We start from the raw sequence: 13,322 nt of genomic DNA on the forward strand, positions 1-13,322 counted from the left end.
TGATTTGGCTACTGATTCTGTTAATTTTCTTATATATTGAAATTCTTCAGTAATAACATGTATATAAAAAGGATCATCGTGAAGTTAATTTTTAGATGTGCTTTCCCTGAAATGAAAGTTTTAGTATGCACATGTTTTTTTCATCCTATTTCAAATTTCTTGTACTTAGCAGTGAGCTGGTTAAAGTTAGTATATTCACCAATGAAAGAGGAATATTGTTTCCATGCAAAAACAAGGTTAATAAATTCTCATCTCTTTGATTTAGTTAAGACTTGAACCATTCTTTTGCGTAAAAATGAATTGCTTGAGTGTAATTATACTTTTTATTTAAAAGAGAAAAATACACTCTTTGTACCTTGTGAGTTTTCATAAGTTCTAATGTTCTTGAGTCTTCTATAACTTCAAATAAGAGTAAATGTCTTGTAATTTTCCTAAGTTAGGGATGCCTCTGGTACTTAGAGATTGTTTGTTTGCTTTAAATCATAGGTACTAATAAAAGAAAAATATTTTTGGATGTAAATATTTACTGGGAACCTGTTAGTCATAGGTTTCACATAGCACTTACAAAGCTGTTCTTCATATAAAATGAAAACTGGGTAATTTAAAAACTGTGAGAAAATACTGGTAATAATTTGAGTATATTTGGAACAGAAAAAAAATATAAACCCTTTTCCTGGTTGAATTATATGTTATAATCAGATCCTTTTGTTATAAGCTTTTTTTTCCATTACAGTAGCAACAAATTAATATTTCTAGTTTGTAACCAAGAGCTGATCCAAATACTGCATTTTAACAAGGAATTCTTTCATTCTGAACTCAACTTTGAGGAGCTAGTGAAGCTTGCAGAAATCAGGAGGATTTTCTACTGTAAAAGCTCCTGATAACTTTACGATTAGCTAATTCAAGCTTCAAAAGATTAAAACAAATCATGCATGATGAAACAATTATAAAGAAAAATAGAGGGATTTTATTTTCCTCTTACTCTTTTCTGTGTTTTAAAATGAGACTATGAAAGTTAATCCTTTATGAAGAATTCTGATCCCTCTTACACCTAACTCTGAAGGGAAAGTTAAATAATTATCAGGTCAAATGGAATTATTATTATTGCTTTAGTTAACTAAGTTTGTGGAGTCAGTAGGAGAGGATAGAAAATTAGAATTCTGGGCTTGTAATGGGATGGGGTTAGTTGGTTATTCAGGTTGATTGAGCCTTTATATTCATGAAGGATCTTAAATTTAGATTTTAAAGTATTATATACCCAATTTTATTTATAGACACTGTTATATGTTTTCTGTATATGTTCTAAAGAAACTAAACTTTAAGAGTTACTATAAATTATTTTAACTCCTCCTTCTCCCCTGTTGCCCCAATCAATATACTGGGAGCTTAAAAAGATTGAAAGTAGCCAGTACCTTTTTTGATCTCTTGGAGGGACAGAGTAGCCAGTACCTTTCTTGATCTCTGAGAGGGACAAAGAGTATTTTAAGTAGAAACTGCATCAGAAAATATTTATTAGATGTCTGTTATGAATTAAAATTAAAAGAGTTCTTGACTCTTGCTATTGTATTTTAGATATGTACATGACTCTGTAAAGTTTTCCTGGGAGAAAAAAAATACACAAAAACAACTTGGAAAGTTCTGAAAAGCAGAGTTACTAAGGGAATTTGATGTATCAGATGGCAAAACTGAGAATTAACAATATCTACCTCGTGGAGTTGTCATGAAGATTAAAAGATATTATTTATTTCAAGTTCTTAGGATATCAGTGTTTGACATAGAACAAACATTTAATAACATTTTTAATTGCTATTCTTCTCTGGTTTAGACATTCTGTTCATTTCTTGAATATGAGTCGTGCATATGGAGGTCTGGCTGCTGTTCATCATGGTGCTAGAAGAGAAGTTTCTGGAGTATAGGCTAGGGATTCTCTTCAATCTTTAATACACAGGCCAAAATGAAGACTGTGCACCAGTACTTTGGTGAGCAGTTGTGCATCATCTATACACATATCCTTCTTCCCAACAGATATCTACTTAGTGAAATATATGGGAATAATTCCCACCCATGTATAAGGAGACAGGCATCAAAAGGTTTACTGTGCACTGCATGTAATTGGAAACTATAAAAACTGGCTAAATGTGCATTAAATAAGTATAGTAATCTTAGTGTCTTTATATTGTGGAACAAAAATTGGCAGTTACAAAGGATGAAGTAGGGCTGTGTATGACCCTTTCTCAAAAACAGTGTTGAGCAAAAAGAAGTTGTGGAATGATAGAGGGGATATGATGGTATTTTTATAAAATTAGTGAGATACTTTCTCAAAATAAAAAATAAAAAAGTTTGGGGATATGTCTCAGTGGTTAAGTGCCCTTGGTTCAATCCCTGTTACATAAAAACAACAAAAAACAACTCCCCTCAACCCAACCAACCAACCAACCAACTAACCAACCAGCTAACCAGCCAACCAGCCAACCAACCAAAACCCAGTATGTGCATTGTTTATGGATACACATCTAATAATAGTATAAGACATGCATGAGAAAATAAATTTTAAATCTGGGGTAGTGGTTACCTCCTTGGACGGAAGAAAGAATTAGATCCCAGAATGTTCCATAGGGGTCTGCATTCTATTTGTGATGTTTTGTTTAAATAAAATAAATAATAAAGCTAAATGTTAAGATGTTTTTCCAAATTGGGAGGCAGATACATGGGTATTCATTGTATTAGTTTCTTTATCTCTCTTATGTTTGAAATATTGTACACAAATTAAGATGGATATTTGAACATGTTAAAATATCAAGTAGAGAGATAAAGTACAGGGTCTCTGGAGTCAAGGGAATGAGTTTGTCTTGTTCCTGCTTTTTCCTGCCTCTGTGACTTTGGACAAGTTAGTTTCCCTCTCTTACCTAAAATGAGTTTTATATTTCTTGGAATGCAGAAGTATCAAGCACTGAGAAAAAACATCAGCCAATAGGTGTTTTCCTACCCTTACCTAACGTCAATGAGGGAGACAGATGATTATCTGTAACCTCCCAAGTGTAAATGGTGTATGATTAGTGTCTTGAGGGCCAAGTACAAGATACTCTGAATTTTCTAATAGGGAATTTGAGCTGCTTGGGAAGGTCTTGAAAGGCTTCCCTGAAAACCCTTAAGGATGGGCTTTGAAGGAAAAGAGCAGGGTCTTAGTGAAGAAGGGAGGGTAGCATGTTTCACCCCAAGGAAACAGCGTGGAGAGGTTGTAGGAAGGAGCATAGCCAATAGAAGGATCTGAGAGGAGGCCAGTGGATTGGATGGAGAGCCTCTGAGGGAGAATGGAGATGCTGGAGAAGGAGGTATGAGCCAGATCCTACAGAACTCTAGACCTGGTGAGGGAGTTTGGGGTAAATGAGCAGTTGGAAACCACTGATTAGTAAGCTAGAGTTCCTTAAAATCAGGGTAAAAAAAGAAATATTTGAAGGACAGTTGAGATTGTCATGGAATCCTAGGAAATGATATGGTGAACTGACTTGGAGCAATCATAGCTGGTATTGATGACTTTTTTGTTGTTGTTGTTGTTTTTTGTGGTGCTGGATATTGAACCCAGGGCCTTGTGCATGTGAGGCAAGCACTCTACCAACTGAGCCATATTGCCAGCCCATACTGATGACTTTTTAAAAGAAGTACAAGCTGCATCAGTGGTTGGGCACCATTCCTTTTTTTTTCTTTTGGTACTGGGGATTGAACTCAGATGCACTTGACCACTGAGCCACATTCATCCCCAGCTTTTTCTTTTTTTTTTTTTTGTATTTTATTATTTAAAGTCAGGGTCTCACTGAGTTGCTTAGTGCCTCTTCATTGCTGAGGCTGGCTGGCTTTGAACTGGTGATCCTCCTGCCTCAGCCTCCTGAGGTCCTGGGATTACAGCCATGTGCCACTGTGCCTGGCTTTTTAGAAAATTCAACACATTCTTATTGGACACAAAATTAGTTATTTCCATAATAATTTATTTCAAACAAAATTTATTAAACAGTAACAGTTCCTGTGGGTCAGGAATTTGTACACAGCTTAGCTGGGTCTACTGGCACAGTCAGGGTCTCTCAAAAGAATTCAATGAAGGTGTTGTTCAGTGCTGCAGCCATTTTAATGTTTCACTGGGGAAAGATCTGCTTTAGAGCTTACTTAGGGTAGCAGAGTTGAGTTCCTGCTAGCCTGTTTGGGCTGAGGGACTCAGTCTCTTGATGGTTGTTATTCTGAAGCTGCTCTTAGTTCCTTACTCTCCACAGGTCAGATCACAACAATCTATTTCATCATAGGAAGCAAGTGATTAGAAAGAGGTGATGATGGGGATGGGGAGGAATCAGTGTTTCAGTCAGCCTGGGCTGCTACAATAAATGTACCATGAGCTGGGAGAGTTAAATAAAATATCATTCACAGTGCTGTTGGCTAGAAGTCTGAGATCACTATACTGACATTATTGAGTTCTTGGTGAGGGTCCTGTTCCTGGTTTCAGTCATCTTCTTTTTGTATCCACACATGGCAGAGAACAAAGAAAAGAGGAAGCAAACTCACTTATGTCTTTTATAAGGGCACTAATTCCATTCATGAGAGCTCCAGCCTCACAACCTAGCTACCTCCTCATACCATCATATTGGAGGTTAGGATTCCAACATATAAATATTAGAAGGGGGCATAAAAATTCAATCCATAACAACCAGAAAGAGGGACATTACATTCTTTTATAATGTTGTCACAGCAGTGACCCTTCCTCACTTTTGCTATAAACTGTTTTTAGAAGTAAACCACTATTTCTAGCCTATATTCAAAGGGAGGAATTACATAAGCATATAAATCCAGGGGTGGGAATCACTGGGAGCCATTTATTATAGGGACTAGGTATTGGGCAAAGTTCCTCTTGCCATGGAGGAACACTCAGCTTATTAAGGGAGATATGGATACAAATTGCAGTAATTTGAAAGGTGATGTAATAGACTAGTATTCAAGTACGTTGATTAGGAAGATGCTTGGCTGCAAGTTACAGCAAACATAATCATTATAGTTTAAACCCATAGGATTTTAGTTTTCTCATTTACTACGAAATCTAGAGGTATGCTATTACTGCTACTAGTTCAGTGACCCTTGGCAGGAGGATCAGGATCATTATATTCCTCTCAGTCTTTAACTTGTGCTTTCACCCCTCATGGCTCCATGGATTACTACTGTACCTCCAGACCATCATGTCTTTAATTTAAAGGCAGAAGAAAAGGATAGGGAATCATTATTTTTAAACCAGGGATCCATTCCCTAAAGTTGGATAGGGGTTTAATCTTCCTAAGATTAAGAGATACTACTTACCTGTTGAATAAGTTGGGCTCTATTGCCAAAGAAAAAGAAAGAGTCCTGGATGTCTTAGGAGCTGTGACAAGCAGAATAGTTGTCAAAAGTATTGACGTCCAAATCCCCAGAACCAGTGAATATGCTACCTTATGTGGCAAAAGAGTCTTTGGAGCTGTCATTAAGTTAAGGATCTGGGGAGATTGTTCTGTATTATCAAGATGGGCCCAGTATAAAAACAAAGGTCCTATTAAATGAAAGAGGAAGGTGGGATAAGCAGAGTTAAGGGAGGAGATGTGGAAAAGGGTACAAATTCCATTCATGAGAGCTCCAGCCTGGGGTTGATGGAGTTGCTGCCTTTGATGAAAAAGGGGACCCTGAACCATGGAATGCAGGAAGCCTATAGAACCTGGAGCAGTTGAGGACACAGATCCTTCCCTAGAGCCTCCAGAGGGCATACAACTTGCCAACATCCTGATTTTAGTCAGTGATACACATGCTGAATTTTTCCTCTTCAGAAATATAAGATAATAAGTTGTTTTAAGCCAAAAAGTTTGTGGGAGTTTGTTATAGTAACTATGGAAAACTAATACAAGCTGGAAAAATGGAACTCCAAAATGGCTTCTTTCTCTTCTCTATTGACATCCTGATTTTACTTTCACTGGAGCATTAGCACAACCCTCTCAGTAGATCACCATGTCTTTGAGGGAAAAAAAATGGTCTTCTTTTAATATTTAAATTAAATTGAAATTTAACAATTATATACAAACATAAAAATTATGCATATTAATGGAGTGCCACGTGATGTTTTGATACATGTATACACTGTGTAATGTTCAAATTAGGTTAAATATATCTATTCCCTGAAATACCCATTACTTCTTTATGGTGATAACTTTTTAATTAAAGCATGTAATTCTACATAGTATTTGGGTTCATTTTGACAAAATCAGACATGCAAGGAATTTGATTTCAATTCTCATCCTGCCCTCTTTTCACTTCCCCTATTCTCCTCCTCTACTGATTTTCCCTTTATTCCTTTATTTATTTATTTTGATTCTACATATACATAATGAAGGTACCATTTCTTTTTGCCAATAACTGCTCAAATGCCTATGGTTATCTTCTTTAAATATAATGAGATCCTACTGTGAAACAGATTCTGTTTATAACTCTTACATAAAGTTAAAGTCTAAAATAAATATAACAAACCACTAACAAGGAGTTTAACAGTAATCTAAGTAGATTCCTGTATGTACAATCACCATCACTAAGATGACCAATGATATTCCTACTCCCCCCATACAAGTGCTTGATAATCAACATTAGTATTTTCCATTCTTTAATAGATTAATGAATGTTCAGAGTTTACCATGTCCAGGGATTCATACTCAGTGTTCTCTGGTGATGATCAGTACCATTTCTCTTATTAGTTGGAGTTTTTGTGTGGTACTTCTCACTGTGTGTACCTCCTTTCTCTCTTCTTCCCTTCAGTGGAGATGTACCCCTTGGTTTCTGAGGCATTTCACATGTCTCCTCTAGGAATAAAGGAGCAAACAGAAGTTGAATGAGAGAATGTTGACTGGGCTTTAAAAATAATTAGAAGAAAAAAAAAGAAAAATCCCAATTCCTCTCTGATTAGATTTAGGGAATGTTAAGGAACTAATTGATTATTCTGAAAATTGGCAAATAAAAGTAAACATCTTAAAATATAGAAAAAAATGAGGAAATAAAAACATTTTTTTAATGGCTTCATAAAGTTCTATTAAATGATGGACCTTTGTTTATACAACCAGTTCCCTATGGATGGATACTTTGCTTCTATTTCCTCTTTTTTTTAATACTTAATTTTTAGTTGTAGATGGATACAACACAATACCTTTATTTTTATGTGGTGCCAAGGATCGAACCCGGGTCCCGCTTGTGCTAGGCGAGCGCTCTACCGCTGAGCCACAATCCCAGCCCCTCCTCTTTTTTTACTAAAGAAAAAAAGCTATAACACATATCTTTATATATGCTGTTTTGATGAATGTTTAGGTTTAGTCATAGAATAAAGTCCTGTGGCAGTGGGATTCTGGATTAAAGGATTTTGAAGGTATATTTAAAAGAATACTAATAGATTACTGGTTGTCCTCTATAAAGGCTGCACCAGTTTACTTTCTCTATGTCATAGGGTAACTGTACATTTTCCCACACCTCTGTCAGCATCAGGTATCAGTTAACTTAAATTGATTAATAAAAGGTCCATTCTAGTGTTTTGATTTGAATGTACCTTCATTATAAGTAAGTTAATTTGAGCTCATAATTAGTTTTGCAAGTTGTTTCTTTTTATTTTTTGGCCAATGCTTTTTTTAATTATTTATTTCTAACCAGTAGTCCTTTGGTTTAATACTTAGGTTGATTCCCAGCTGCTCAGCTGCTTCCCTTATGCACACAGACATCTGGCTTCGGAAGGAGGCAGTGGGTGTGAAAGGTAGGGGTTGATCAACTCTAATGTTTGGATAAAGCATTTTTGTAAACATAAGATATTATAGAAATGGAAGTATAACATGCTGTATGTTGTTTAAATTTACTCTGAGAACAAAAACCTTCAGATGCTCTTATTAATTTTGAAAAAGAACTTTAGGGAAGGGTCTGTAATCTTACAAATTAATTTGAGGAAAACTGAGGTCTACCCATTAATATTAATAGTGTAAGTTTATGTGTAAAGAGATTAAGTGTAAATACTGTTTGGGGGGTGGTATAAAGCCTGCACTTTAATTAATGTATGTTTATTTAGTAGCTTCCTCTCCACCTACTTTTGAGTAAAGAGTTTGCATTGTAATAAATTAGGCGTCTAGCAGCTTTTCTGTGTACTGAAACTGGCCTTCTCAGGGAAGCAGTTTTGAAGACTATTAGATTTTAAATCATACTTGTTAGTAAAACATTTGCTTTAAAAACAGTTATTTAATATCTTAAATAATAGTTCATTCACTGGCAGTAAGATGCCTGTTTTAGCTGTTTAAGGCCTCAGTGAAATATTTTTACTTTTTCATGTTTGTTGCCACATAAATGTTGAGTTGCTTGAAACCCAAATAAGCACATGTGATGTCTGTTTTTCACACTTGAGTGTTTTTAGCATTGGCTGTTACAAATTGAGGAATGCTGTAATGTGAAAGAGATGATAAAGGTGAGATGGGTGATGTAAGTTCTGTTTGTTTTTTTAGTGACCTCATGAATGACTGGTAAACTTTGTAAATTATATAAAGAATTCATATATTGTAGAATTTTCAATTTGAATTAAATATAGTTGTTTACATCTATCTTTGTGAATGATGAAGAATATATTCAAAGGTAAAATTTTCTTTTTGATATGGGTTCGATGTTGCTCAGACTGGCATCCAATTCCTGGGCTCAAGTAATCCAACCTCAGTATCCAGAGAGGCTGGAACCACTATGCATGGCTAAAATAAAATTTTTAAGACACGTTAAACTTAAAGGCAGAGATGAAAAGCCAGCTAGTAATAATTAGTTTCATGAAAAAAAAATGAATCTATAAGAAAAAGACTAAAGTCTTTTTAAAAAAATATTTTTAGCCAGACATGCAGCTCCGGAGGCTGAGACAGGAGGATTGCAAGTTCAAAGCCAACCTCAGCAACAACGAGGTGCTAAGCAACTCAGTGAAACCCTGTCTCTGAATAAAATACAAAATAGGGCTGAGTTTGTGGCTCAGTGATTGAGTGCCCCTGAGTTTAATCCCTGGTACCAAAAAAAAAAAAAAGTGTGTGTGTGTGTGTTTATAGATAGAATACCTTTATTTTATTTATTTATTTTTATGTGGTGCATATGATCAAACCCAGTGCCTCACATGTGCTAGGCAAGCACTCTACCACTGAGCTACAACCCCAGTCCCAAGACCAAAGTCATAATAAACAAAACTTCAATTCAGAGAAGAGAACATACACACATTACTAGTACATATAAAAAATGATTTAATTTCCTTAATAACAAAAGAAACATAAGTTTAAAATAAGATACTGTTTTTAAATTAAAATATATTTAACAAAAAATATGTAACAGTGTGTTGTTATTAAAGATTTGTTGACATGCACATTCATACATTGCTATGTAATATAGATGAGTATAACATTCAAGAAAGCAATTTTGTAATATGTGTCAATATTCCACTTTTAAGAATGTCTTAAGGAAATAATAACATGCCAAAACAGTCATGCATAAAGTTATTGTCCTTTATGGTAGTTCATGATTGAGGTAGTTTTAAAAAATCAGAAGCAGTCTAAAAGTTAAATCATAGAAACTTGTTTAAATATATTTTGAGCTCTGGATGATGTGATCTTATGCAACCACTACCATGTATATTTATGAAGTTTAAGCTAACTTGAGAGAGTTATTGCAAAAGCAGGGTGCACAATCTCATATTTTGAAAAGAGAAACAGATACGGTACATGAAAAAGACTGGAAATATAATAACCCAAGATAGTAATAGGTGTTTGGGCTTCAGGATCATAGATAACTGTTACTTCACTGTTAGTGCTTTCTTGTGTGACCCACTTTTTCTTCAGTATGCATGCACTAGTTTTGCAGTCAGAAAGTTAGAGAACATTATTTACTTAAAATCGCTTCTACAATAACCTTTCCATGCTATGGAATGCGGTCTGCTCAGGCCTTTGTAGCAGGTTCCTTTACTATGGGGAGGCTGTTTATCACAGGAAAGAACTTAGGTCTTTTAAAGAGGGCAACAATTATTCTTTTTAATTGAACTACTCAAGAACAAAGATGGTTCCATACAAAATGTGGAGAGAGGTCTACATGGAACTTGGTGGATAATCATCCTAAAATAAAATGTCTGGAAGAGTTTTAGAAACATTTTCTATATATAGGAAAATTAGTTTTACTTGTTTGACTTTGAGAAACTTTCAGGCCTACTGTATATCACAAGAACAGAACTTGTCCATATCTTTTAGGGTTGTCGATAAGGTACTATTTCAGTTGCTTACCTTAATGGATTTTTCAGATAAGTGTTTATTTTGTCTTCCTTCCTGCAGTTCTCTTTACAGTGTCAGGCCAAGAGCCAGGCTTGCGGCATCATAATGGATTTATTGGCAAACACATATTGGGATTAGGCATAGTTTGAAATTGTAAAATTAGTAACACAATATTTTCAGTTGTTATGGTTTCTTGAAGGTTTTACAAGTCATTTATACCTTTAGTTTGACTTAAAAGAAAGTTATTACCTTAATCTTTATTCTAGATTTTGGAGGAGACATAAAATATATTCCTATTTGAAAAGAACAGAGTGGAACAAATTATTGAGTAAATATCTTCATATAGAGTTCTGTGTATGGCTGTATTTGTCTATCCAATATGTACACATAACTTAAGACTGTTGTATTGAATCAAAACATTTTAAAGTTAGTTAACTCGACTGAACAAAAGGGGAAATTTGAGATGAGGAGGGTTAAGGATTTTAAGAATTAACGTTTAGAAAAATAGCCAGTTCTTTTCTATAGAATTTTGATGAATCTTTTAAAAAATATTTTTAGTTGTAGATGGATATAATGCCTTTATTTTATTTATTTATGTGGTGCTGAGGATCGAACCCAGTGCCTCACATGTGCTAGGCAAGTGCTCTACCACTGAGCTACAACCCCAGCTCCAGGATTTTGACAAATCTTTAAAGAAATACTTTATGAACAAACATATAAGGAATTACCTCAAATGGCCATGAAGATTTTTTAGGTTTTAATTGTTTTTCATTATTTCTATTTACTGTATGTATTTATGTTGTGAGATTGTCAAGAATAAAATAAATATGCATTACAAAGAATACTAATTTATTTTTTAGTAATTTTTGTCTCATCTTTAAGAGTCAGTTTCTTAATTCCTCCTAGAAGGCGTGAGAATTTTGCTTTACTACTAGGACTATCCCAGTCATCTGCACTACAAAGGACTGGCCTCTCTTTCTGTTTCAGTAATCTGGGAATGGCAAATATTTAGAAGAACTCTAATACAATGGGACAAGGAAAAGGAAATTAAAGTTTGGTGGGTTCTTCTCTTGTCTGCATTAGATTTAAAAGTATCTTTGTCTAGGGAAGAAAGAAGAAATATTGCAAATATGCAGGTCAAGTTAAAGGAACTAAATTGTTCTCATTATAGTTTTGTGAACGAATACAGAAGAATAATTCCTGTGTTTCCTTTGTTCCAATTTAAAACTTGCTATAATATATGTTTTAAGCCATTTCCCCTTTCTCTGACTTGGTTGTCTATGGAATTTGGTGGAGCAAAGAAAGCATTTTACAATGAAGTTATATAAATTCCTTATTTTCTTATGACAGCCTATTGGAAAAAAATGATGATAATTAAGAACATATTAAACATCAGCACAGTATGTCTGTATAAATGTTTAGAAATTAATATACAACAAAAATTTAAAAATTAGAGATAAAATAAAAAGAAATTTTTACAAAAGAATTTTTTTCAGGAAGACTACTAAGATCTATTGCATGTAAAGAGTAGTGAAATATGTAAGTTGGTTTAGATCAGCCTTTAGATTACACACACACACACACACACACACATATATATACATATCTTGTGGGATAGTACTAGTAATTAAAGAAATGCTGGTTAAAATAATTTAGGAGAATAATTTCATGTCTTTTAAACTTTTTCCACAGTTTTCAAAAGACCATACGTTGTTTAGAGATAGACTGTACAAGAATTACATAAATAGTTACATAAACATAAGCAGGCTCAGTTTTGTTAATCACACACATGGTTGTAAATATGTTTGCAGAAGGATTGTTGGAAACATAGGGCTCTGTAGTATTACAATTCTATACACATAAAACAAGGAAAATTGACAGTATGCTACATTTGCTTACAAGGAGACAAAACGCAAAATACACTTTATATTAAAAAATGGAAGTCATTCCATTCATACTTTATGAGAAGGACTTAGACTGACAGCTCTTTGGAGACAAGGATTCATCTTAGTAGCCTAGTACAGTACCTATCCTATAGTTGGCTGTCAATAGACAATGACCATATGGATTGGATATTCTCACTACTGATTAGGATCCCCAAACTCTTGTGAAGTGATCACATTCGAATAACTCGTCATTTAGAAAACAAATTCCTGGGTTTCTCTGCCCTGGAATTCTTGTTCATTCACCTGGGTCTAGAGACACTCTCTTTCTTTATTTTTTAAAACTTTTTATTATAAAATAATTTTAAACCTTCAGAAAATTCAAGTTTCTTTTAACTCTTCAGCCAGTTTTTGTTCATGTTAGCATCTTATGTAACCATTGCAAAGTTCTTAAAGAACTTAACATTATTGTACTATTGATTGATACCTAAACTTTATTTAAATTTTGCCAATTTTTCCACTTGTATCCTTTCTCTGGCCCCAACTCCAACTCCAGGATTCCACATTGCAGGTTTTTTGTTTCTCTAGTTTCTTCCAATCTGTAATATTTCCCCACTTCTTTATTTTCATAACTTTGGCAATTTTAAAGAGATTTTATCATTGTGTGTGTGTGTGTGTGTAACTGAAGTTTCCTCATGATTCGATTGAGCCAGTGCATATTAGATTATGCATCCTACAGAAGGGATGCTGTACCTTCAAGGGTATATGATATCAGTGTGTCTTATCGGTGCTTTTCACTTTGACCACATGATAAAGATGACCCAGGTTTTACTCTGTAAAGCTGCATTTTCCTCTTAGTGATTCGTGAATATTTTGTGTGGAGATACTGTGAAATGATGCAGATATCCTGCTTCTCACCAAACTTTTGCTCACTGATTTTGGCATCCATTGATGGTTCTTTCCTACAGTAATTACTATGGTATTGGCCTAATGGTGATTTTTCTTTTTTCTATCGTGTTTACATTGTATAATTGGTAGCTACTAGAATGAAAACTGTCTCTTTCCCCTCATTTACTTATTTATATCAGTATGGCCTCTATTTATCTTTTTCCATGGGTTATAATGCATTAGTGTTATTTGTGTG

The 13,322-nt window shown here is 34.4% G+C and overlaps 1 protein-coding gene across 9 annotated transcripts in view; it reads left to right on the forward strand.

Annotated features, from left to right (window-relative positions):
• Disp1 (dispatched RND transporter family member 1) overlaps positions 1–13,322 on the forward strand; it is a 207,080-nt gene that overhangs the window by 77,168 nt on the left and 116,590 nt on the right. For 7 of the 9 annotated variants that reach the window (XM_046418952.2, XM_058571672.1, XM_058571680.1 and 4 more), the window contains one exon: positions 7,707–7,783. In XM_046418952.2, the coding sequence (XP_046274908.1) occupies positions 7,707–7,783 (77 nt within the window). Of the gene's footprint in view, positions 1–7,706; positions 7,784–13,322 lie in introns of those variants that run through there. The other 2 variants (XM_046418972.2, XM_058571681.1) reach the window with 2 other exon arrangements.

Source organism: Marmota monax, unplaced genomic scaffold (assembly GCF_021218885.2).
Source record: "Marmota monax isolate L192 unplaced genomic scaffold, Marmota_monax_Labrador192_F-V1.1 WCK01_AAM20220418_F8-fsc00153, whole genome shotgun sequence".
NCBI classification, from domain to species: domain Eukaryota; kingdom Metazoa; phylum Chordata; class Mammalia; order Rodentia; family Sciuridae; genus Marmota; species Marmota monax.